At 48.6% G+C, this 26,666-nt stretch overlaps 1 protein-coding gene across 1 annotated transcript; it reads right to left on the bottom strand.

Moving 5' to 3' along the window:
* Positions 1–432: 432 nt before the first annotated feature.
* On the bottom strand, positions 433–26,657 carry Xpc (XPC complex subunit, DNA damage recognition and repair factor). Its single transcript, XM_052174332.1, has 16 exons — positions 26,454–26,657; positions 21,185–21,386; positions 19,297–19,403; positions 17,596–17,716; positions 16,131–16,215; positions 15,345–15,502; positions 14,766–14,886; positions 11,729–11,818; positions 10,072–10,944; positions 8,864–9,024; positions 6,985–7,066; positions 4,085–4,219; positions 3,825–3,994; positions 3,253–3,346; positions 2,381–2,470; positions 433–1,413 (listed from the first exon to the last, which is right to left on the bottom strand). The coding sequence occupies exons 1-16, from the start codon at positions 26,545–26,547 to the stop codon at positions 1,198–1,200; spliced, it is 2,799 nt and encodes a 932-aa protein (XP_052030292.1). The 5' UTR covers positions 26,548–26,657; the 3' UTR covers positions 433–1,197.
* Between the last annotated feature and the right edge of the window lie 9 nt (positions 26,658–26,666).

Consider the following 26,666-nt stretch of genomic DNA (forward strand, 5'->3'; position numbering starts at 1 on the left):
TAAGCCTAACATCATTCCCATCATGACAGCTGACACCTGCCAGAAGAGGTTACATTTCGAGAGACACGGTCATGCCTACCTAAAACCCCAGACATGAAATTGTGTTTAGGAAGCTTCTCAGGCTCTGGTGCACAGAGTACGAGTGTTTCCATGGTGACCCTAGTCTGTTTCTCTTCCAGTGTCCAACATGAGTCATAGCCCAAGTGTTTTGTTTGTTTGCCTTGGTAAGAGTGACTCAACATTTTAAAGACTCAAAGATGAAGCAATATCAAATATGGTCACACACAAAAAGCTTCCTTGGTGTGTGAGGAGTTCCCAGTCTCCATGAAAACACACCTGAGATTTCTCCAAGTCTCACCACACACACAGAAATCTGTTATCTGGATCCTCTTAGCTGGTTTAAGACCTGAAAGAAAACGTGCAGCCAGGGGCTTTTAGGTAAATGCTTTATTTCCTGTAGGTTCTATAAAAGGACTCTTTCCTGAGAAGTGCATACAGCAGCTTAGAAAATGGATCATCAGTACAGAGTAAATGTAGCCAGAATTGAAGAAAATGTAACCAAAAACTAATCATTTATGAGCATTTTCATAATTCTCTGTTTTCTTTTTCTCTCTTGATTTTTAGCTCTCTAGAACAGTCTTCTGTCAGTGTAAAATCCCAAAAGTGCCTTGACAAGAGACAACCTGTGTTCTCTGACAAAGAGCAGCAGGCAGTCCTGGGAACGTGACTCAGGAAGGAGGCCCGAAAAGCAAGTGCCCTGGGTGTGAAGGAGAGGAGAGCAAGCGTTCCGTGTGTGAACTGCACTAAGGGAGGATTCGTCTCAGGCTCCAATACCCAGAATCTCCCAGTGACTTCTCTTTAAAAACCAGAAATAAAGGACAGCTAAGGCATTGTGGTATTTGCCTGTAATCTCAGCCCTCAGTGTAAGACGGGAATTGAATTCAGCTGGGGCAACAAATAAGACCCTCTAAAACAAACTCACATTTCCAAAGACAGTCATCCCAAGGTTCAGGATCAGCAGTATCCCTCCCCCAGGGAAGCGCTCCAACAGCAGTGGGCTCTGGGCAGCCTGCTTACCAGCACCACCCTGGGGGACCCACTGGGCTGGTGACAGAGAACCTGCTGCACATCTTCCATCTGGCCTGAAGTCCCCAGCCCATCAGCTGTCTGCCTTCTCTGGCCTGGTGAACACTGGCTTCACAGCTTCTCAAACGGGAAGAGGTGGGAAGCCTCTGCCGCCCGCCTCCTCCGAGTCATCTTCCTGTACTCCGGCTTCTGTTCTTCTGTTGCCTCTCGGTTCTGTGGCCAGGAGGCAGCCAGGACTCTGGCTGCTTCTGCTTGTGAACTGGTCCCTTCCTCTTCATCAGAAGAGAGTCCGCCTCCTGCATTTGCATGGGGAGCTGCTGTCTCGCTCTGGGGGAAAGACAGTGGAGGGGCCACAGTTAATGGTTAGCTGCAGATGACTGACTTTAAAAGGGCCAGAAGTACCCAGGCTTGCGCCTGCCTGGGCCTCTTGTAAGGCAAGGGTGCGCGCGGATGGTGCTTTGGGAGCCCAGGCTGACTTGCTGGCCTTCCCCAGCCTAGGGGCTCATCCAAGCAGGTACTTAAGTGAGATCTGCTAGAGGAAAGAGGATGCCCAGGCAGGCGGCTCTGTCAAGTCCAGGGGGAAACAGCTGCTGCTGTGTGTGTCGCCTCACTCCGACACAAATGCATGGTATTTTCATCTGCTCAGTGCTTATGACCAACCAGCCTTCAGAACTAAGGGGCCTGAGGTGGCACCCCTGGAGGCTGGCTGCGTTAGCTGGGGAGGGGTCCTGGATCGACAGTAAAACAGTAAATGTGTAGCCAAGAGCAAGTGACAACAAGCCAGATGAAGAGGTCCCTAACCAGATTCTAGGGAACACAGGACTAAAATGTCTTTAGCAGGCAAATAGGCAACAGGAAGGGGGATCATAAAGGGAAAAGAACATTCAGAGCATGGCCTACTGTGTCTGACTTAGTACCCATCACTCAACTGTTAAGTTCTGCTGTACAGGGGTGAAAGCCCTCCCCGATACCCACTACTGCAGACAGGTGCTGCCGGCACAGAGTGTGCAGGCTGGAAGCTGGTCACAGTACTGAGAGTCCTGGAAGCCACGAGGTACAGACACAAAAGGCCCAACACACTTGAACTGTCTATACGGAACTCAGTGTAAGTGTCTAGCTTAGGGTAAAGGACGCAGAGCAGGGCAGGGCAGGGCAGGAGCAGCTAGCTGAGGTTAACAGGCAGGCTTCCTAAACCACCTATAACATGATGTCACAGAATCTGGGCCAGTGATTGAGTGGTAACCTTAGGGATCTGACCCCAGGCTTGTTTTGTCTACAATGGCGCTGTGCCAACCTTGGCCCCGTAGCGGAGTTTCAGCTTCTCTCTGATGAGCAGTCCTCTGACCAGCAGCTTCCAGTTCCCCAGTGCCCGCTTTTCCTTTTTCTACAGACAAAAGTAAAGGGAGGAAAGGTGAAGCAACAGCATCATCAGAAAAATATTAAGGCGGAGCCTGACACTCTGACACCTGTATCTATGCAATTAGGAGAGTCTCCCTGCCTGGGGAGACACTTAGTACTTAAAGCGTTTGCTGCACAAGGGTCCCTAGAACTCACATAAATGCTGGGTGTGCGTGGCAACCTGCCTGTAATTCCAGCCTCAGAGAGTGGAGGGAGGATCCCAGGGCAAGCTGGCTAGCTATCAGTGAGCTAACTCTGGGATTGACTGAGAGACCCTGTCTCAGTGGATAAGGTGGTGGAAGGACTGAGGATTCCAGATATCAACCTCAGGCCTCCACATGCACGAATCCCATTCCCCCCCACCCCGTGCCGACAAACATGCACGTACATACATGCACACACCATGTTTAAAAAAAAAAAGAAAAAGATAGGGTAAGCCACCAGCAACGAAGTCTTTTGTGATCATCAGTGACAGGAAGGTAACAATCAGGTCTAGACTCTGGGCCTTCCAAATCAGGGCCTACAGCCCCTGGAACATACACGCAGGCAGGTAGGGGACAGGACAATGGACATGGAATGTGGGTGGGAGCTGTTTCACCCAGCATCCACCCCTAGGATGATGCCCTCCATCAAGCACCAGAAGAGCTCACAATATGCAGCTCCCCTCCACCCCCGCCCACCACCACCTTCCATGATTCACGGAGTGGCTGGAGCAGGGACCCCAGGGGGAGCTTGCTGTTCTCCAAGGCCCTGGTCCACATAACTCACCTCCTTCTCCTTCTTTTCAATGAGGGCCTGTTCATTCTCCCAAGCAGCCAGCAGCACATCTTTGAATTCCTCACAGACAACGTAGCCATCAGTTCTGTGGGAACATTAGTAATGCAGATGAGCTCCCTGAGCTGGCCACCCACCTGTCCCCTCCTCCTCCCTTATTCAGAAGCCAGCGGCCACTTCTGAGTATTTGGAGTCACAGTGGACATTCCTGGCCAGCCAGAAACAAGATGCCAGCCATGCAGAAGGCGGGCTTCTGGGAACCTGTACCTCTTCCTTCACAGACCCTGCCTGAGCGCTAGAGAATTCCCAACCCAGTCCCCATTTCACCCAGGAGCACTCAGGAATCAAGGACACTACTCATGCCTTGGTCCCCAGCCGGTACGTAGCACAAGGTGGCTGTGCTTCGGTTTAGCAGGACCAGGACACCCTCTGCTCTGGGTCTGCGCTTTTTGCTAGAAGCTGGGACATATTAGGGGATAAGACTGACTTAAACCCATAGTCTAATCTGGAAAGTGTGTGTCACCAGCCTCAGCCTCCCCAACTGCCGCCAAAAGCCCCTCACGCACACTGGATGGCAATAGCCTCCGTGGAAATCGAAGCCAGTGATGGCCTGCACACAGTCGATGCCCAGCTTGCGGGCCACACGGTGCAGGTTGGGCAGGTTCATCTGGACACAGCCGACAGGCATCATGCTGGGCAGGAAGAGATACACGTTCCCAAACTCATTCCGAGGCACCTGCAGAGATGGGCATGCCAGAGGGGAGCTGGGTGGGAAACAGGGCAGCCCACTCTGACACCCCACCCCCACCCTCAGAGCTGCCCTTACCTTCCCATCTACAGCTACAGGAGGCTGATACTCCTCTGTCTGCCAGTGACCATAGAGGGCCAAGTCATTGTAGTCATGCAGCTGGGGCTCTGAAAGCCGGGCTTTCCGGGCACGATTGGAGAAGCCTTTCACCATCTGCTCCAGAGGAAACAGCGGGTCGTAAGTCCTGCTCTAGGACTCAGCCCACACCAGGCACTGAGTGCCGTCGATCTGACACAGGTGGGCCGTCACTAGCCAGCTCATGCAGGGCAGGCACTCCATGGTTCTCTCTCTTAGTGGGGAAGGTGAAACAGAACTTTGCTCTGTAGCCCAAGCTGGTCTCTGACTCCTGATCCTCCTGCCTCAGCCTGAGATTACAGGTGTGCCATCATGCCTGACCGCCATGCTTTAGATAACCTACTCATCTCAATGAGCCCAAGAGGTGCAGCCCACGGGATATTCTGTGCCCAAAACCACAGCTCCTGAAGGCTTTTAAGTTCTGTCCTAAGTTCTGACTCCCAGTACAATGAGAAAGAGGCCTTAGAGATGAAGTGACTCAGTTAAGGTACCATGGTGTATCGGTGAGAAGAGCCAGGATTTAATCCTGCTAACCCCCCCCTCTGTAGAGCAGAGCAATCACCACCCACCTAGTGTCACCTGTGGAAAGCAGTGTCCGGTCCACACCCCCAGTGCACAAATGCCTGGCAGCCAAGACTTAGAATTTTTCTGGGTAGCTAAGGGGTGGTAGGAGAGGAGAGGCAAGCAGAGGTTGCATCCCATAGACAGGGGCAGCACAGGCAGTAGCTAAGAATTGGCACCGGAGCCTGGGCACACAGGTTGCTCTGTGCAGGTGTTGGGTCAGCAAAGGCTGCTGGTAAAGGCTACATGTGGCCTCTCTCACTTTTTTCACCCTTTTCCTTTTAAAAACTTTTGGAAAATTACTCTTTAGATAAAGAGTTCACCAAAGGGACTCAGGCTTGGTGTGGTGCACGTTACTGTCCATTCCTCTAGGCATAATTTCAGCTACCTCTGTGGAACTCAGCTGATTTCCAGGTCTGACGGTCTCCTAAAGCAGCTGGTTGCTCTGGTTAGGTTTTTATTGTAATTTGACACAACCTAGAGTCGCCTGGGAAGAGGGAGCCTCACCTTTAGAGATAACCTTGCCTGCGGCCATCTGAGAGAGACCTATGTGAGAGGGCCCAGCCTACTGTTCCTGACACCATCCCTGGGCAGGTCTGTACGAGAGCTAGCTGGGCAAGCAAGCATGCTTCACTTCCCTCGATGATGGACTGTGACATGAAAGTGTAGGCCAAAGAAGCCCTTTCCTCTGCCAACTTGCCTTTGCTCATGGTGGTTACCACAGCACCAGAAAACACACTAGGCCGCTGTCCATGCAGTGTTCAGTGAGTCACTGAGCATGTCTTACACGCCATGACAACAATCACGGACATGGGGAAGAGGTAGTGCCTGCTGACAGGGCTCAGGCTGTGGGGGAGATGCAAGGAATGCAGGGCAGAATGGGAGCAGGCCACAGGGACATAAGCGGGACAGGGAAATGGCGACCAGAACACGGCTGGAGAGAAGGGTGTTTAGGGCCCCAGGAGGGGCCTGGTACTACAGCATTAACCATGATCATCTGAGGCCGCAGGCTGAGGTGATGGGCAGCGAGGGCCAGTACGCCGCACAGAGTGCTGTGTTCCAGAAAGAGCCACAGACTGTAATACAGAGAATGCAAAGGAAGGGGGCTGTGACTGTTACTCAAGGAAGAGACACTGAGGCAGGAGGATGGAAAGGAGAACAAAGGAGTCATTCAAGAAGTGGTATGTGACCAATCATTGATCTAGTCTGAACTGAGATACTGAAAGTCAAACACAGAATTACAAATAAAGACTAAATAAAATTCATTTTATTAATAATTTAATTATAACTTTAATAAATAATTTTATATAATAAGTTATAAACTTATTAATAATTTTATTAATTTATGAAATGGCTACTAAAAGTTCTAAATGTGTGACTCTTCACTATAACCCACTGGACAACACTGGTCTGAAATGGAGACGGTCTAGGGCAGATCCCAGCAAGACTCTGGGTCCAGAGCCGCACTATGCACTTAGGCCATTGCGGGCAGCCGCCACTATTGAAAGCTGCGGCCCCTTCCCACTAGCTGAGGACCCATCACCAGCTCCACAGTTATAGTCCCACCAGGGCTCTGCCTCCATCTGACAAAAGAACAATACGTGTATGTAAGGGCCACTGTGGTCTGCTCATGTGACTGAGCCGATGCCCAGAGAAACGTCTAGAACACCTTGCTGAGTTCATGGCTCTCACAGGCAACTAACCTAAAGATATCAGAGTCAGAGTCAGAGGCAAGTGCAGAGACCGGGCCTGCGAGGCCCGCTGAGCCTAGGATGTCACTAACTGCAAAGTCTACTGGCAAGACATATCCTGTTCAAACTAACCTTCTCATCAGTAAAACTGACATTATGGTATTGATTCCTAGGGTCAATGAAATGCAACAGCAAATGCTTGGTGAACTGATGTGCAGGGCAAGCAGGCTAGTAGGTTTCTCTATGAAGCAAGGCTTGATGGTCAGAATCCTAGCGACACAGCTCTAACCTGCTGGCTTCTAACCTTACAGCTTTGAGGCTACTTTCTGACCTACAGTTCTTATTTGGAAAACTTATTTCCTATATATGCCTTATTAATAAGTAATTTAAATGCTCATCTCCTCAAACCCTGCTCGAGGCAAAGAACAGCCTATTTCTTCTGTCTCAGCATGCACCATCAACGTTTCCTCACCACCTCCCTCCCAGCTCTTGCTACCAGCAAGCTCTCTCACTCGTGCTCTCTCTCTCTCTCTCTCTCTCTCTCTCTCTCTCTCTCTTCCTCGCTCTCTCCCCGCAGCATCTCGCTGTTACCTTGTAGGGCACTTCTCCAAGCCGCACCACTCTTGCTTGCTTCAGCCACGTGTCCCTGGAGTGTAAGGTATGCACACAGTCCCTAAGGGAGGACAGACAAAGGGAAAACTCAGGGCACACTGTAGGGATACAAGACCTCTGGGTCTCACCTGAGCCTGTATGTAGCAGCCGTTAATGGTCCTCCCAGACTTTCCGTCAGGACTGCTCCTTGCCCTTCCTGCACCACACGGTGCAGATGGCCTCACCTTTGGACTGCCTGTGCCCATGTGGCCCTCACCCATTTGTATGCCAGCAACACACGATCAGGTCTGTCCTGAGGGGCAGAGTTGCTTATTCCGCTGTCCCTGAGCTCAGAGCCATACCATGGGCCTACAATTCTTTCAGTAACTCAACACTCCCTGACCAGCCCTCTTCAGCAGACATGCCCAGCACCTCTTCAGCTCACCCCTAACAGGGGCATCAGGAACCTGCTCCACAGCCTGCACTTTCTCCATTTGCTTTCTATGGCTGTCTCTCAAACCTGCAGCCCAGTACAGCTTACACAGCGCAGCCTAGGGGCTCGACAGAAGGCCAGTAGGCCCACACCAGTCCTCTTACACCTTCCCGAGCCCTGTCAGCCAGGATAACCAGCTCATCCCCTCAACCTCACAGGTAACACTTCTCTGTGAGGACAGAGGCTCCACCTTGCACTCCCACTCTTTGGCTGTCAAAGGACTTCAGACAGGAGCAGACGAGGCAGCAGGCAGAAAGGCTGATGGGTAAGCAACTCTTAAGAAACAGAAAGTGCACACAGCACTCAGAATGAATGTCAACTTCACTCTCTTCAGAATGGCTACTGCCAGCAGCTTCTGTGAGGATGTGGAGTGACTGGAACCATTGCGTGCTGCTGAAGGGAAGGTGAATGGCGTGGCCCCTGAGGAAACAGTTCAGCCATCCCCCTCACATTTCTATAGTCTACCAAGCATGGACTCAACTAACACACAAAGCCACATCACTCCCAACAGCCAAAAGGAGGGGCTAGAGCATCTACTACACGAGCAGACAAACTGTGGCCTCTCAGGCAGGGAACACACAATTTTAAGGAAGGAGAGGCAGGCAAGAGGACTCAAAGGTAAAAGTAAAGGTCTGGTGTGACTCTCCGACATGGCCTGAAGCAGGACCTGTTCCCTGTCAGAGGGCTCACCCTCAGGCTGGGGTCTCCCTTCTGTATTTCCCATTTATTTAAAGCAGTCCTTTGCTTTGGTCCTTACACGTCAATATCTTTAAAATCCTTCCTTTCACTTGCTTTCTACTGCTACTGCTCAAAATCCCTGCTTCTATTTTTTTTCTCTTCAGTTCTAAATTCTATTCACCTTTCTTCAGCTTTAACTTTGTAAATATTGTCTATTTGGTTTTTATTTACAGGACTTTTTGATGACTTCTTGTGCCTGAAGTACACAGGTACACTTACTGTTGTGTGGCCACTTGTTTACCATGGCAGGGTGTGGCAGACTGTTAGTGGGTCCTGACTCTCTTTCTCTGCCTTGGTGTGCATTAGATGCGAGGAATACTTCTACGGTCTTGTATTTTAACTGTCCTGCATTTACACCATTTTCCCCACAGCTTTCTGCTCTTGGTCTTTTAATACATGTTTGACTGTGCGCTCTCATCTCTTCTTCACAGTACACACATACTACCGTTCGCCCCTGAGGATACTGTTGACAGCCAAACCTATGGTGAAGGGCACAAGCATCAGAAAGGCACCTGTCTCCAATCCTTCAACATCCTAAGCCTTAGCAGACAGAGCCCACACTACTAAAGATCTTCCTGGGAGAGAACAACAGTTTATCTACTGTAAGGTATCAGGCCACCAGGAAGACGAGAGGGATGCTTCATGCACCTGGAATAGACAGCTTCTCCACGACAATACCCAAGGACCGCAGCTGTCTCAGGGTAGATAGCCTGGAATTTCAAGAGGTGGCGCTTCAGGGCATACAGAGGGTGGTTCTTATATGTGCTGATGGAGGTGGGCAAAGGTTGGTCCAGGTGCTTTGCCTGAAACTGCAAAGGCCAAACAGACAATGGTGAGCATGCTTCCAGACAAGGAAGGGGTATGAATGGGCTATCCAGGAACCTGCTCTGACAACAGACTGTGGAGCCCAGACCAACCAGCACCTCGGTAACATGCCAGTCACTGTGGCCATGAGGTTCACTGAGGAAAGCCAGGCAGTACTAGTAACTGTAATGTGCACCCATAGCAGAAAGGCATCTGTCTCCAGTCTTAAACATCCTAAGCCTCAACAGGCAGGCCCACTCTACTCAAGATCTTCATGGGAGAGAATACCAATTTTTCTACTGTAAGGCCTGACCTCAATGACACTGCCATCTTATAGCAAAAGCCGGCTTGACAGGCTCTAGCAACCCCCTACAGCTTTTCCGAAATTCACACAAGTCTTGTACTTCAGTAAGAACTCTGGCTTACCAGTTATCAGTAGTAAATCCTACTGCTATGAAGCAAATCCTGTTTCCCAAGCTGACTTAATTTTCTCTTGGCATCCCTCTGAAACACCAAGGGACCCCTACAGATTGGCATCATTGTGTTGGTTGGGTTTTTGTTGTTTTATGTTTTTTCTCCCAACTTGATGTAAACCTAGACATATCTAGGAAGGGAGATCTCAGCTGAGAACCCGCCTCCATCAGACTGGCCTATGGGCATGTCTGTGGGGCATTTTCTTGATTGCTGACTGATATAGGGGGCCCAGCCCACTGTAGGCAATGCCATCCCTTAGCAGGCGATCCTGGAAGGTAGCTGAGTGTGAACGCGGAGACCAAGTCAGTACGCATCTGTCCTCCATGTTCCTGTCTCTGCTCCTGCTTGATTTCCTGCCTTCAAGGATGGACTGTGATGGGGATGTGCAAGCCAAATGTTTGTGTGGTAATTAAATGCAATCGAATAAATAGAAAAGCACATCTCTCTATGGCTTATATAAATATATTCAGAAATACAGAATTAAAGCACACTAAAATCTCTACATACTGTTGGGCATAGATATGAGCAGAAAAGGAGTCTGATTCCTGCCCAGCACTGAGTCTGCAGCAGTGTCTTACCTCCTGGTCTTCCTTCTTCTCCCTCTCCATAAGTGGGCTCCGATAGGGTCTCAAGGTCTCAGCCCACCACTCAGTGTCAACCCGGCACTTGCGGGTTGCTGTCATCCAGGCTGGGTCATACCTCTGAGTGACATCTCGGACCCAGCCATCACTGTCAATGCCTACAACATAGGTCATGGGTTTGGTGGCATATTTGTAACAGGCCACAGGCTGGCCCACCACACCATGCACGCAGTCCACACACACCCACTTCGCCTGTGGCTCACAGAACACCTCCAGCCACTGGTCTACACCAGCAGCTTTCCTATCTTCCGTCTCTTCACCACCACTGGAGACCTTCTTGCCTCTCTTACAGCCTGAGGAGCTTGAAGATGCCGCTGGAACACTTGGTGCCTCACACCGGCTTCCACGCTGGGTCTCGGAAGCACGCTTAGACCCAGCCTTTGTCCTCTGAGGAGCTGAGGTCCTCTTCTGCTTGCGAGGGCCAGGCTCACAATCTTCATCAGAGGAATGCTGGTCCTCCCCGCTGGACAGTTCAAAGTCAGAGCCACTGCCTGCCCCATCACTCTCACTCTCCTCTTTGTAAGACACCTTGGCAGCCGTACGCCGCTTCCGGGCATGTGGATGTGGACGGCCCTGGATTTCCTGCCCGGCCTCCTCTCCCTCGCTGCAGGAGGGCTTCCTCTGCTGCCTGCTGCCCCCACTGCCTCTCTTCCCTCTGGCAGTGGCCTTGCCACTGCCCCCAGACAAGGCTTCTTCTTGTTTGATTCTCTTGCTGGTCTTGGGTTTGCGGTGGCTTTCTGGAATGTTACTAGAAGGTTCTGAAGAGCCTCCAGGACCCTCTAAAGATGTTTCTTTGGAAGATCTCCTCCCCTGGAACAGTAAGACATTTTGGCACACCTGAGTATGGTGCTATATGCCTGTAATTCTACTTGGGAGGAGGATGGTCAGGAGTTCAAGGCTATCCTCAACTCAGTGAGTCTGAGACAAAAATCCGGGCTACATGAGAATTTTCTCTCAAAAAACGGAGGAGAGAGAGAGATAGGTTAATTTTGCTGTTCTTTGTCTTATTTGTTCCATGAGTCCAGCTGTGGCTAAACTATGATAATCAACCTCCATTATTGCCAGGCCTGAGATGACATGATGTCCCAGTGAGGCAGCACTGAGCTCCTCCCTCCCAGATTTAAAAACGCAGAGTCCTGGATCCACCAGTCCGCCACAGTGCTCAGGAGGATGGGTGACTTTCTACCTGGTTCACAGGCGAGAAACAACAGCTCCGAACCAGCCTCTTGCAGGTGACTGCACACCGCGCTCTGGGTGCTTGACACCTACTTGTGTGTCCATCTCTAATACAGAGGATGTGCAAGCAGGCTCAAAGGAGCTCAGGCTGCATGAATACTCTTAAAAACGCAGCACTGGTAGGCTGGCAAGATAGTTCAGTGGGTAAAGGCACCTGCTGCCCAGCCTAACAACCTGAGTTCAAGCTCTGCGACTCACGCTGTGGAAGAAAAGTGCTATCTTTCTGCAAGTTGTCTTCTAATGTGCACAAGTGCCATGATACACACTCAAATGTAAGGTAAATATAATAACACATGATAGATCTCCTCACTCTTCTCTAGTGGCAACCCCGTTCCCCCAGATGCCCCGAGGACCTCACCTTTGTCACAGCTGACTTCAGTGGAATGGGCTGCAGAGACAGGACCAGCCGGGTGAGCAGCTGCAGAGCCCGAAGAATCAGGAGAAATATCTACAATACAACGATAAGAGAAACATTTACCTGAACAGTGTGAGGAAGCTAATCCACTGTGCTCTGCTGCTAAGTTGGGAGAGCGTGAAAACCGCCCCAGGACAGGACACCAGCCCTCAGATACTGTCGTAAATGATGCTGCAGTGATTAAGCTCATAGGAAAGGAGAAGGAGGAAATATGATATAATATAATGTAATATAAACTCCTTGCATACTTGACAGAACCTATCACTGCTACAGGTTGTCATACAGTCTTTTCCTGCTTATATTCCTTTTGATTGCCCTGTAGACAAGTGTCATATGTGCAATTAAAAGAAAATAAAATGACCAATGAATGACTCACTGCAATTAAAATTTGTAAGAAGTGTATACAAAAAAGTATACTGTGGGACACACTGACACACTACAGCTTCCATGACAAGATGTTTTTCTTTTTTCTTTTGCTGGGGAGGTTACAAGGGTAGAGGGCGGGTATGAAGGGATGGGGAGTTGAGTGGGATTGGGGTACATGATGTGAAATTCGTGAAGAATCAATAAAAGTTAAATAAAACAAACCAGCAAACAAAAGCAGCATGTAAAACAGCAGTCATGTAGTACTGGCACACACACCCAATCCCAGCACCCAGGAGGCTGAGGCAGAAGTCGTGATTCTGGGCCATCTTGAGATACATAAAAGACCCTGAACAAAAGGGCCGAAGGAAGGAGCTCAGTGGTGGAACATGCTTACACACTCAAGTCCCTCACAGCTCCCTGCAAAATTGTGAAGATCACCAAAGATGTAACAATCTGGAGGAAGCAAGGGGACTCAACAATTGAGTGCAGCGTGGTGTCCTGGACAGGCAGAGGCAGGCGGGCACTGTCTGAGGGAGAACTTTACAACTCTGTGCAGGAAAAGCCATGAATGTTCAGTGCTTAGTGAGCTCTTCAGTAGAAGCTTGGAAGATGACAATAATGAGGGTAATGCAAAAGACAGAGGCCCAACTGGTGAGATTTCAGAGGGAAGTTTAAAGACTCTATCAGAGCTATTTGTTATTTTGAATTAAGATCCTGTGGTGCTGGTTAGCTGGGGCTGAAGAATCAGCTGTGATTAACAAGATACCAGGACTACTAAAGTGAAACCTTTGCTTTGTGGGGACAATTGATGCTGGTTATCTCAAGTTAAAAAATTGGCAATGATTGAGAAGAGACCGGCATCCCCGAGGTAAACTCTGGAAGTGTTTCCTCAGGGTAAGCACACACAAGCTCTGTTTCAGAGACGGTCAAGGTTGTATCTCATGCTGGTAGTCAGACTTGGTAATGAACAAGTCACCCAATTGGTATTGGTTTTGAAGGCATGCAGGGGTCACAGAGAGCAGCTGAGACTTGGCACTGTGAGAGGCCAGGAGAAGCACTGGTGAAGGTGCAGCCTCAGTCACATTTTGAAGGGCCAGGACTGAAGAGGTCATGCAAAGACCTTGAGCTGCACACCGCGAAGAGAGCCTTTGAGGGGCTATTGGTGAAAGTGCAGCCCAGTTGCAGCAGAAGACCCCAGCATTGTAGAGATGCCTGTACCATGGGATAACCATCGACAACAGCAGGAGAGGCGAGGTGGGAGCAGCCAGAGCCCCAAAGATAAGCTGTGTGTGCTACAGAGGGCAGAACTGGAGAAGGGACTCAAGCCTGCTGGAGGAGCCCAGAAGATCAAGACTGATCCCAGAGAACTGGACACTAAGTTACTTACACTGTTGGTGTTTGGCTTTGCTTGGTTCAGATAGTGACTGCCCTGGTTCTTTCCTCTTGAAGAAAGTATTTAATTCTGATTTTTATAGGAGCCCATAAGACTTTAAACTTCTCAAAGAATTTTTGGATTTTTAGATATGTTGGTTATTTTAAAGAGACTGAAATCTTAATGTATTTGGATTTGTAAAAGTCTGTTGAACCTTAAAAATTATTTATGTTTTTAATGAGAGATCTTGGCAGTGAATAAGAAAGGTGTGGCTTAATCTTATGTTTGTGTGTCAAGTTGACAAAGGGTCATTTGTGTGGTTAGTCTTATGTCAATTTGACACAAACTAGAGTTATTGGAACAGAGGGAACCCCAACTGAGAAAATATCTCCACACAGAGCTTAGGAATCCCTCGAAAGAGCAGAGGAAGCATTGTGGAAGTCAGAATGATCAAAGACACCAAAGAATACAGCCCTCAGAACCAAACTAACCAGGGCTCATAGGGGCTTACAGAGACTGATCAGAGACCGCCAGGGTCTAACCTAGGCCCTCTGCACATATGTTACAGTTGTGTAGCTCGGTGTCCTTTTGGGACTGTAGCAGTGGAGGCCGGGCTGTGTCCGACTCTTGCCTGCTCATGGGATCCTTTTCCTCCTACTACATTGCCTTGTCCAGCATTGATGTGAGGGTTTGTGCCTACTCTTACTGTAACTCATTAAGCCATGTTTGGCTGATATCCCTAGGAGCCTGCCCTTTTCTGAAGAGAAACAGAGAAAGAGGAAGGGGAAACAGTGTTCAGGTGTAATATATGAGAGTAAAAAGAAAAAAAGAAAGAAAAAAAGAAAGATCTGGCTGTAAAGCATTTTGTTAATGAGTGATTAATGGGAGGGTCCAGCCCATTATGGGTGGTGCCATCCTGGGCTAACAATCCTAGGTTCTATAAGAAAGCAGGCTGAGCAAGCCATGAGGAGCAAGCCAGGAGGCAGCAGCCCTCCAGGGCCTCGGCATCGGCTCCTGCCTCCAGGCTCCTGCCCAGCCTGAGTTCCTTTCCTGACTTCCATAGTGATGAACAGCAATATGGAAGTGTAAGCTAAGTAAACCGTTTCCTCCCCAACTTGCTTTTAGTCATGGTGTTTTGTCACAGCAACAGAAATCCTGATTAAGACAACAGGTACCTCCCAGGATAACATGGTATTTTTTCCGCATTAATGAGTAGTGTCTGTCACCAGTGGAAGCACTTACGTGGACCAACTCTTCATTATCCCTTGCAGAGTAAATAGCAATCCTCCTTTCCAAGGTCGTCTGCAGGCTGTCCTGCTCACTGGCTGAAAGGTCGGCATTGACAGTGAAGGTTCCGATGAACCTGAGGAGAGACCAGGTGGTCCTCTATACAGCAGTCAGAGCGAAGGAGACGTTCTAGTCTTTTACAGCCAAGCACACCAACAGGAAGTGACTCTTGAACTCGCCTGCCTGCGCTGGCTCTTCTCAGGCCAGCTAGCTGATGCTGACCACCACTGACCCAGCTCAGCTGGCACATCCCTGGGCACCCTTTCCACTGCCTCCAAGGGGAGCGCCCTGTTTACTGCACTTCTCTGCCCCAGAACTCCTCATCCTGGCTTGAGTATGCGGTGCATATGGGACTCAGCCAGCCAAGGCTCTCTTTTAGGCCTAGGATCATCCTGCTATGTCCCTCTCCTCAATGCCATGCCCCTTCCTGATGCCAACTGACCACTTCAGGAGAGGTCTATAGAACTGCCTCGAACCAGCCCAAGAGAAACCCAATCCTGTAACCCAGTGCTGGAAGACAGAAGACGGCCTTACCACTTTACCAGGTTTGAAAGGTAGTAGACATCCCTGTCTTGAAGTGGCACCTTGGTAAAGCGAACTGGGATGATGGAGAGGCCAATGGCCAGCAGATCTGGCTGTCGGCAGATGTTGTTTCGATAGAAGCTACTGGCCAGCAGGCAGAGCAAGTGAACCTGTCGAGAGGGAGGAAGAGGCCAGAATAGAGAGAGAGTCGAGGACAGCAGGGATCCTGCTGCCAAGTTCAGATGTTTTGTGGACAGGAAGCATTGGCTGTGCTTCTACACACAGCAGGTACAAAGCACCACGGCTGGCATCAGCCCTGTTCCAAGGCTTTGTCTCTCATGCTCTACTCTGCAAGTTCTCCCTCAGGGAATCCATCAGTTCAAATAAGAACGTTTCCTCTCCCAGTCTCCCCTTTACGAACGGCAGGATTTTCAGAGGAAGCATCACGTCACCTGGGTCTGCTGTAGTGAGCCCAGCAGGGAAAGGGAGGGAGACACAGGCTGCTGGGGCACCAGTGGGAGGCCACGCGTGAACCTCCCTGCTCTGCTCTCACCCCGCTCTGCTGGGCACCCACCTTAACTCCTGTCCTGTCCTCCACCCTTCAACCTACTGCAGCAACAGTGTCTGACCACTCTCTCATCTCCACATAAGCTTTCCACCCCTCCTCTTGGCACACCTGCCTTCTCCACACCCAGGTCAAAGGGGCTCCACTTAAGCAGTGCCTGTAAGGCCAGCAGCGAGGACAGCACCTAACCTCACACAGGCCTGCCTGTCCCATCTGGCCCTACCAGCCTTCACCTTGTGCATGTTCTCCTGCACTTCTTTATTGAAACGCTTCATCATCCTCCGCAGGTATGTCTCAAACTCCATCTTTATCTTCTCACTGAAACACACAGTGAGAGACCCAAGATTGAAGGGGGAAACCACAACTCCTCACCACGACACGAGAGTCACTCCCCAGGTTCCTACACAAGGCTGTGCTACTCAGCCAAATCAATGGGCAACCACCTTCTCTGTGGGAGAAGAGTGACATCTGAGTGACATGTGTGTTGTTGGCAGAGATATGGCCATGCCAAGGGTCCCACAGCCTTAGACTCTTGGGAAAATGGCAAAGCCTCCCCTTGCCCATGAGACTCAAAGAAATGGCAAAGGCTTCACTTTCCTCGGGGGTTCAAGTATGGATGTTAACAGTGTATGCGGAAAATGTCCACCATAGCTCTGCACCATGTTACAGCCTCGAGACTGCTCCCCTACAGAGACTGCTCCCACTGAGATGACCTAAACCTGTTCCCTTGATCCATCTGCACACCATACACCCTTCCTCCTTGTTTATCTCTGTGGAATAAGTAGCCCCGCCTCCCTGACCAACTCTATATAGTAAACACACGAGTTTGGAGGGTTGAGGTTTCTCTGTCCAAGATCACCCGAGCAGCCTTCTGTCTTTTGCTCATCCCCTCTGGCCCAGTCTGGTCCATCCCTGCAGCCATGACAGATGCAACACTTCCCATCTGCAAACCTGCTCACAGGTCTCTGTGCAGCCCCTGGATGCAGCAGCTCCCATCAGTAATCTGTTCTTGGAGACTATGCAATACAACCCCTCCCAGCAGGCCACGCCTCATCCACAGGCCTCAAATTCCCTTCCTTCAGAATCTTAACTACAGACTTCCTCTTCAAACCATCACATTGAAGCTAAATTAAAGAAGACATTTACATGCAAAATCTTTCATCCAGGCCATCAACCTACAGGAAAACCGTGTACTTCCTGAAAGCCACAATGTCTCCCTCCTCCCTGCCCATAGAAGTGAACCTCCTTGGTGAGCTTGTTTGCTCTATTTTCCTAGGCCATCTGGAGGCTACAGTGGAGCTAGGTGCCCTGGGAAGGGTGGGTGCCCATTCCACAGTGGGCACTACCTCAAGTCTTACAGTAATAGATGGTAGGGAAAGCGTAAGTACCACGTCAGCCAATGGGAATTCGGGTCTTGGGTCCTCCACTCAGGCTAAGTGGCTCCTGGACTGTCACACATGATCTCTGAGCCTCTCATTTATACTCCCGCTCTAAGAATCAGGCAGTGCTTGTCATGCACCCCATCTCCCGGCCAGCCGGGACACACAGGTGTCTCCGCCCAGTCCTACTGCAAATCCAGGCTCGTCCCTGCGACTCCAGAGCACATGCACATGCAAAGCATGCTGACATGCAAAGGCTTTCTTGGTGAATCTGCTGCCTATTTTCAGGACAGGAGCCCAGAAGCAGAGCCCAGCCTACCTTCTTTTCCGTGCCTTCGCCTGCTCTGGTGTTTCAATTTCTATCTCCACTGCGTTCACAGGCAGGTCAGACGGTGAGGTGGCAGAGTTTTCTCCCAAGTCCAGGACAGGCTCAGTAAGCTCTATCAACAGTAATTTAAAAGTGGTTAGTAATAACTGGGGCTGGAGAGATGACTCAGTGGCTTAGAGCCCTGACTACAGAGGACCTGGGTTCAAGTCCCAGCACTCACATGGCAACTCACAGCTATTTGTTAACTCTAGTCCCAGAGGATTCAGCGCCCTCTTCTGGCCTCCATGGGTACCAGTCACATAGTACAGACATATGCAGGCAAAACACTTATACACACTTAAGTTAAAGTTAATAATAATGACAGTTCATATATGGAACAAAATCAGGGTTCTGCTGGGGAAACAAAATCAGGAATAGACAAGGAAGGCCCTGAGAGTCCTGCTTGTTTATCTGACAAAATCAAATATTCTAAAAAACAAGAGACTGGAACTTTTCAAAGCAGGTATTGCTCTACAAAACCATAGAAGAAAAAGACAGTGCCTACTATGATGGTACCCTCTCTAATCCCAGCATCCAGCAGTGAGGCCAGAGGTCCTATGTCCCAGGTCAAGTTCAATAATAGAGACCTCATATTAAAAAAAAAAAAAAACAGGCTTGGAGGCTGGTGACATTATACACAACCCGAGGACCTTTTGAGGCTGGATCCCACCTGGGACCATCTGGTTGCTTTAATTTTCTGTCACCTTGGATCCCACAAGGTGACAGAAAAAAACTCTTGAGAGTTGTCCTCTGATCAAACACACATCATACACAGACACACACACATAAAACACATACACAGTCAAACATATATACATACATATAATAGACATACACACTTTAAAAACAACCAAAAAAGCAAGGAATAGGAGTTGTAGTTCTGTGACAGAGTACCTTCCTAGCATTCCTAAGGCTATAATCATCTGCACCACGGTAATTAATAAAGGTACATGGTGGGGCCTTTAGATTAAAAGACATTTACAAACCCATAACAACTGCTGGACCTGGATTAGAAAGAAAGAAAGCAAGAGACGTATAAAGATATGTTTTTTAACAACTGAGAGTTGTTTTTCATGTTTGGGGTGTGATGAGGTTGCTTTGCCAGATAAGACATCACTGCCTTCTTAGTAAAGGCTTGCTCAAGCAATCAAAAGGTAAGCTTTGGGACCACGAAGGGAAAGAAACATTTAATATAAAGGACCAGGTATCCAAACTACTCTCATTTCTCGGTACATTTGAACTCTGTCAAATAAAAGGCTGGGGGGAAGCATGCCCACAGAAGGAACCGGGAATAACATTAGTACCACTCTCATGATGTGGACTTGAGGCTCAGGTCTACAGCACTTCCTCTCCAGATCCTGCAGCCTGACCAGGCACAACTCACAGTTGCATGTGATTTGCAGAATGCTGCCAGTGAAGAAACCAGCCTCAGGTAAGACAAGAACTTGCTGTACAGCTATGTGGGGTGGCGCTGTGCTGGAGTTAGGACTACACAGCTCTTCCAGGTGCACTCTTCCTCAGCACTGCTTCTGTCAAGTCCCTACAGTAACTGTATCTCAAGATGGTCTTTGTTACAAAGAAAAACAAGGTTGCAACATGTGACTTGGCTTCAAACAGCAGGAACCAAAGTTTAGGAAACAAGAGGCACCTCACCTTCCACCTCCTCCCAGTCCTCCTCGCTGTCTTCTTCGTCAGTGCTGTGGTCCTCCGCCTCTCTTTTTGGACGTTTCTTTGCCTTCTTGCAGTCAGTAGGTGAGTCCCTGTATACAGATCAAAGACACAGAAGGCTCACTCACATCCATATTCTAGGGTTGCACTCAGGCTAAGCAAACCTACAGGCGCCCTTCTCCTGCTGACTGTTGCAATCACATCCATGAAAATGATGGACAGCTGGCTCTCAAAAGTCTCAAAATGTGAGGCAGGAAGAGCTCCAGTGTAAGGTTATCCTGACTACTAAGCAAGACCTTTGTTTCTCAAAACAAACCCAGAACCTATTAACTCACAATCCATGTGAAAAACAAAAAATAGAAAACAAAGAAAAAAAACCCACGCTGCTGTGCCTTGAAAAGGTAGGCAAAATTAAAGCAGCCCCGTGGTCCTGGAGTCTGGAAAGCTGAGGTGAGGGGCACACTAGCGCAGAGCTAGAGGCCAGGGAGAAGGGCTGACGCCAGCAGTGGAGCTGCCTGTGACCTAACTCAGAGGATGCTTTCCTCCCATTAGAAATGTAGCCCAAAGACACTGAAGCTGGCATGCCTCAAGCAGGGCGAGCGAGGTGTGATCACACAAGAACTCTTGACCAGGTCCAGGCGGGCGGCTGCTGGGGGGAAACGCATTCAGATAAGCAGCCGGATGCACAGTGAGATGCAAGGTGAACAGCTGCCAGGACGCTGACACAACTCTGACTATTTCATATATAAACCCCAAATCCTGTCCACAGTTCTGGGTTATTCTGGGCTTTGTAAACGTTAGGATACGTGGTATCTAGAGGAAACAGCCAAGATTTTAGCATAGACATTTGGGGCCATCTCAGTACTGAGCTTGAATAAAGCTCCAAAAACCCTGTACTTTTGTTTTTGTTTGCTACCTTCAAGCAGGAAGCATGGGAACCATGGTGGAGAATGGCTGCGTCCCCTGGCCCACTACTGCCCTCTGCTGGACTTCAGCACCAACAGCAAGTCCAGCTTATTTAGAAGCAAAAGAACTCTTCACCTGTCTTCTCTATCCACCTGCCCTCCAGCTTGCTTAGGCTGGGTAATGAACTAGTCTTGTGTTCACTGTCCTCAAACTGAAATAAGGATATTCAGCTGCTACAAAGGCAAACTTCAGACCCAGCCTAGATGAACACGAAGGAAGCTCACAGTTGTGGCTGAGACCCAAGAGGTGTGATCACCCTAGAGGGTGGCAAACCCCGAGTAGCTTTCATTGTCACACATAAACTATCATCCAGGCGGACACATCACAGTATGTAGCAGTGGCAGTCGGAAACAGGAGCAGAAAAGACCAGGAATTTGTTAAAAACAAAACAAAAACCAGAGCTGATGGCTTCAGACAAGTATCAGGGGGGAAGAAAGTACTCCAGATGGAAGGAAGAGGGGGGGCGCTGAAGGCGGGGTTCGAGCTCAGTGCTCAATGCAGGAAGCTTTTGGTTTGATCCACTAAACTATGAGAAAACAAAAACATAAAACTGAGACTAAGAAGGGCAACAGGGGACAAGAATGTGCCCAGTCACAGGAAACGCTCAAAGTCCAGCTGGCCAAGGGTTGCCAGTGCCAAATTTCTGGATGGCAGAAGTCTCCTGCCTCTCTACTAAGTATCTGTAAAGCTGAAACAACACCAGACCAGGACTCAGGAACCCTAGATTCTGCTCCTGAGTGGGCTTCTAACTAGCTGTGCAACCGTGAATAAAGATTTGTGAGCTGCCACTGAATAACTCATCAGAACACTGAGGCCTCTAGCTCCTATCTAGAAATGCTTAACAACCTTCCTTCTTCCCATATCCCCCAGAGAGCAAGGGGATCCATCACCCACTTAGGCCTCTCACCTGCGACCGTCCCCATCGCCGAGGGCTTCCTCCTTTGGAGCCTTGAGATTCTTGGATTTAGCAGTGGCTTTGGCCACTTTCTTTTTTGCTGCACCATTTGTGGAGTCCCCTGGATCACTGCAGCCTCTCTTCCTCTTTCCTTGAGAAACTTTCGGGAGAAAGCACTTCCTTGGGGGTTTCTGTTTCTCATCTTCAAAGTCATCTAGGAAACAACACAGGGCAAGGATGTGAAGGGCGGTTGGGAAGGTGGAGGCGGTGTGACTTATGGGCAAGGGTCAGGAACAGGCTCATAATCTCCTCACAACCACAGCTCTGTCACCCGTTACTTGTTCACCAGCCTGCGCCTAGGCAGCACCCAGTGCTCAGCCTTTCACATGAAGCCTTCTTTATGGTCCCTGAAACTTACAGATCAAACACAAAGCCTTGATCTGTATGGTAGGGAAGCACTATCATCAAGCTACACCACCAGATCACTCCCCTTTCTTACTGTACTTCTTAAACCGAAACCACCCTATGACTAAAACTCTAAATTCCAACCTTAAAGGAAAGTGCTTGAATCCACTCACCAACACCTTGCCCGTCACCTACCTGCCAAGGCCTATTAGAATCTATCTACTACTCTTCTGGGTCACAAACCTCTTTGCACCTTACTCTTATTGTTGTGTTGTGTTTCTGACATATTTTAGACCAAACTCTGCTCAAAGCACACTGCCAGCCTGGCCTAGATGGCGCTTGTAAGCCAACACCTCAGCTGACTCCAGAGTCGGAAGAGGACTGTGGATGTTGCTCAACTACTTGGCATCAATTCCAGGGCTCACATACCAAAAGGTTTTCAATTTTTGAAACATCTGCAGCAACTTTACAGGTTCAAATTATCAACAAATCCAAAGGAGAAACTCTGCTTCCTATAACTCTGCTTCAATTGACGTTGGGAAGATAGATTACCTTTCAGACTCCAAAGAGGGCTGGGTGATGATGGTATACGTCTTTAATCCCAGCACTAGGGAAGCAGAGGCAAATGGATCACTGCCGAGTTCAAGGCCAACCTGGTCTACAGAGTGAGTTCCAGATAGCCAGGGCTACATAGAGAAACCCTCTCTCGAAAATGGGGTGTATGTCTGGGGAGACTGCAAAAGGGAATGCTGAATTATCAAATCAACCCATTCCTGTCATTCACTGTATGTCTTGCTGACTATCTGGGTATGTATTTATATTCTCAGAAAACATATTTTTGTTTGTGGGGGAGGCAAAGGCTCTTCAGTTAGATCCAAATGAAGCAGTAATTTAATTTAGACTAAAATTCACATTAGGCAAACATTTGTTTTTCTGCTAGGTAAATCACTAATTCTTGTCTTTTTTTTTTTTTTTTTTTTAATTTCAAAGACAGAGTCTAGAACTTGTGGTGATTCTCCTGCCTCAACAATTTCCATGTTTTAAACACTTAGATACAATGGCAAACAAAATCCTGAAAAAATAGTTCCTAAGTAGTAGCGAATTTGTCATTTGAAAGGCACAGAGTTTGGTTCTGTGTTTGAAAAGGTGAAGGATGCAATGGAGAAGAATTACATTATGTTTATTGTCCTTAGGGTTTCTACTGCTGTGACAAAACACTATGACCAAAGCAACCTGGGGAGTCTGCCTTGCACTTCCACAGCACCGCTCATCATTGAAGAACGTCATGGCAGGATCCTGGAGGCAGGAGCTGATGCAAAGGTCAAGAGGGGTGCTGCTTACTGGGTTGCTCCCCATGTTTTGCTCAGTCCTGTAGATGTCAGGACTACTAGGACAAAGATAACCCCACCCATAATGCTAGGCCCTCCCACAGCAATCACTAATTGCGAAAATGCCTTACAGGTCTGGCTACAACTGGACCTTATGGAGACACTTAATTGAGGTTCCTTCCTCTCCCATGACTTTAGCTTGTGTCAATTTGATATAAAACTATCCGGCACACTTAAAGTATCAATTTTCCCCCAAACTCTGAATATCCAGGGGAGCATGGTGGTATTTACCTGTGAGTCAAGCACTAGGAGAATGAGGAAAAATGACTACCAAAACTTATAGGCCAGCCTGGGCTACAAAGCAAGATTCTGCCTCAAAAAATAAGCTATGCCAAGCCAAACCAATCAACCCTGAATAACCTGCCATGAAATGATTAAATCACCCTATGATATATAACATCTTGTTGTTATTAAGGTGGAGTCTCGCTGTGTAGCCCTGACTGGACTGGAACTCACTCACTATGGAGACCAGGCTGGCCTTGAATTCACCTGCCTCTGCCTTCTCAGTGCTGGTATTAAGGGTATACCTCCATGCCTGATTTAATTAAATCATTATTAAAATAAAGGAAAATGACATAATATGATGTTCAACATGAAGTGTTGTTTTTGCTGAGTAGCAAAAACAACACTTTTTGCTACTCAAAAAAAAAAAAAAAAAGAGTAATGCAGCGGTAATCTCTAGATGACAGAAACAGGTGGTTTTTCACTATTCTTTGCTGTGTTTATTTTCTGCAGGACACAATGGGGGAAGAAAGCCTCTCAAACAAAATCCAGATTAGTGTCCTAACTTGAGAGCTACCTAGCTATCTAACCAGTCTCCTTGAGCTCAATATCATTTCAACAGTTCAAGAATTACCACTGTGGCTTGCTCATCCAGCTACTGAGACTTACAGAAAAGTGCAAGCACCTTCCCCCAAGACACTTAGGATGAATTCAAATTCCTTAGCATGATCTCCAGGCTGAGGTCCCTGACCTTTGGTCACCTCAATTCCCACCACTCACCTCTTCATACTGAGTCTAGCACACGTCTTTAAGCGTTCTGTTTTCTTGGCATAGGAATACTTACCTACCTCACCCCCATGCCGCTGAACTTAAGAAGAGCTCAAAATTACACATAGTAACTGGTTACAGTACCTGGGCACTGATAGCCTCTTCCCCATACTGGTGGATGCACCCCATACTGGATCAGAGCACCCAGATTTACTCATCACCGTATGAATTTGCTTTTCTCTCTTTTTAAAATCTTGTCATGTTCACCTGATTTGCCTCCCCAAAGAATCTCAGTATTCCAATAGCAGGAACTTTGCCTGCTTCATTTACTAGTTAGTATATTCCCAGTACTTAGGACAATGGCTAGAAACTTAATGGATTTCCCAACGAAGATAACACAGAGGTGGAAAATGAAGAGGAGCCGGCCACTCAGCAACAAGGTGAGTGATGATGTTCTTTGTTGCCAAGGACCGAAAGGTGCCAGCCTCATCTTCATTTGCATGCACAGGGTGCTCTTCAGATCTGCTGTGTAGAAGCTACCTAACTGGTGGACACCTCCTAGGAGATACTCAAGGAGTAAATGTGCAAGCGGAAGCTTAAGTGTGGAGTAAGCCAACTCTGACGTTTAGCAAATATTAGTATTTCCTAGTGGACAACGAATTTATGATCTATATGTAATCAGATTCCAGTGTGGTAGGAGTCACAGGGTGGGTGGGGTGAGGGTCACTAAACTAGCCAAGCTTTCTACGTAGTTATTTTAGAAGGTCTAGCTAGGCCTTCTCCAGAAGCATTCATTTTACACATTTTAAAGCGCTTTGGCAGAAGAGATGGCTCAGCAGTTAAGAGCACTTGCCGTCTCAAGAGAATCCAGGTTCAATTCCCGGCATACACATTATAGCCCACAAATCCCATTCTGGGGGATCCAACACCCTCATCTAGCCTCCGCAGGTGTAACTCACACATGGTGCAACGACATGCTCGCAGGTAAACACCCATACCCATAAAAATAAGAAATAATAAAATGAAAGTCTTTTCAGGAATAGAAACGAGAGGAAGAACAAAACAAGATATCCAGGAAAATGAGACTTGTTTTTATGAAGGTTACATTTTCCTCAGGCAATCAGATAAGAAGATCACTGAAGGATGAGAGGTCGACAGGGCAGTAACTGGGATTCTGTGGTAGTGGGTTCCCAGGAATGACTACCTTAAGACGATCATGGAGTGCCTCAGACCTGAAGCAGAGAAGAAATTAGCCCCAGCAAGAGCCAGGAAGACCATTCTAAGCCAAAGAAACACCAACGGCCGAGCCTCCAGATAAATAAGCAAATCTAAAGAGCAAAAAGGTGGGCACTACAAAGCAGGCATGGTGGCATCTGCAATCCCTGTGACCGGGAGGATTACCCTGGAAGCCTGACTTCTAGGCCAGCCTGCTGTTTAAATAAACAGGAAAAAACCAAAATGAGACTATCTGAAACCGAAAGATCCAGATTTCTAGGCTAGCCTGCTGTTTAAAATAAACAGGAAGAAATCAAAAATAAGGTTATCTGGAAAGGAGACAGAGTAGAATCCTGTGGGAAACAAGCTAAGTGAGGTGGAGGCCATACTTGGAGAGCAGAAGTATGAGGATGTTCTAAGTAAGAAGACAGGCATGAAGTTTTATTGTCGTTCTACATCATCCATTTGGCTGCTAGATGAGGATCCGAAGCAGACAGATGAGGAGAAGCCAGAAAAGAAGCAACGAGAAGTTCACTTACTCAACTAAATAAAACACGATGTGGACAGGATCTCCAGCTATAAAATTTCGAGAATTAGTACAGATTTCGGTGGTTCCGAAGCTGAACTGGGCTTGCAGCCGAACTGGCAGTTAAGAAAGGGTGTGTTTTAACAGGTATGTTTTAGAAGGGGTGATTTGTTGAAATGGAACAACTGGAGGATGGATATGTTTAAGGGAGAAGATGGAACTTTTGCTTCGTTCAAGATCTAGATAAGAAGCGCATTCCAGCCAGCGCGTAGTGGCGAACACCGCTTAATCCTAGCACTAGGGAGGCAGAGGCAGGCGGATCTCTCAGTTTGAGGCCAACCTGGTCCACAAAGCAAGTTCCAGGGCAGCTAGGGCTACACAGAGAAACCCCATCTGGAAAAACAAAGCAAAAACAACAACAACAAAGCACACCCTAAACTCGGAGCTGGAGTTACACTGGTGGCAGTCGGAAACTTGGAGAGAGATCTCGCACTACTGGGTCTCCCTCCGTCTTGGTTTTGGGAGTCTCCTTGAGATTCTAAGTAACAGCGAAGCTTTCTGCTGCTCGGCCTTCAACACTTGCTAAGAGGTTGAACTTGGCTATAATGGTTAACAGAGGGGTTAAGGCTGAAAGCAGAGGCCCTCGGGGGCGCCGCGCATCCGGCCGTGGAGACCTTGCGGCAGACACAGATCCGCTCCGCCGCCCGCCCCAGCCTCCGCCACCATTGACTGGCATGTCGCAGACTCGGCTTCTCACCCGCATCGCTCTCCTCGTGCCGGGCTACTTTGTTGTCCTCGGCTTCCTGACCGCGCTGCCGCCGCCTTGTGTCTGCGGTGCGCTTTCGGGCCATCCTATCCAAGCTAGCCAGAGGCGTTCCTCCGGACTACAGCGCAGGACGCTGCATGTCTCGGCATGCCCACTCCGCCCCGAGGCGGTGGCCGCGCCTCCAGTCCAGAGTAGGACCACGCC

The sequence above is a fragment of the Apodemus sylvaticus genome, chromosome 2 (assembly GCF_947179515.1).
Source record: "Apodemus sylvaticus chromosome 2, mApoSyl1.1, whole genome shotgun sequence".
In the NCBI taxonomy this organism is placed as follows: Eukaryota; Metazoa; Chordata; class Mammalia; order Rodentia; family Muridae; genus Apodemus; species Apodemus sylvaticus.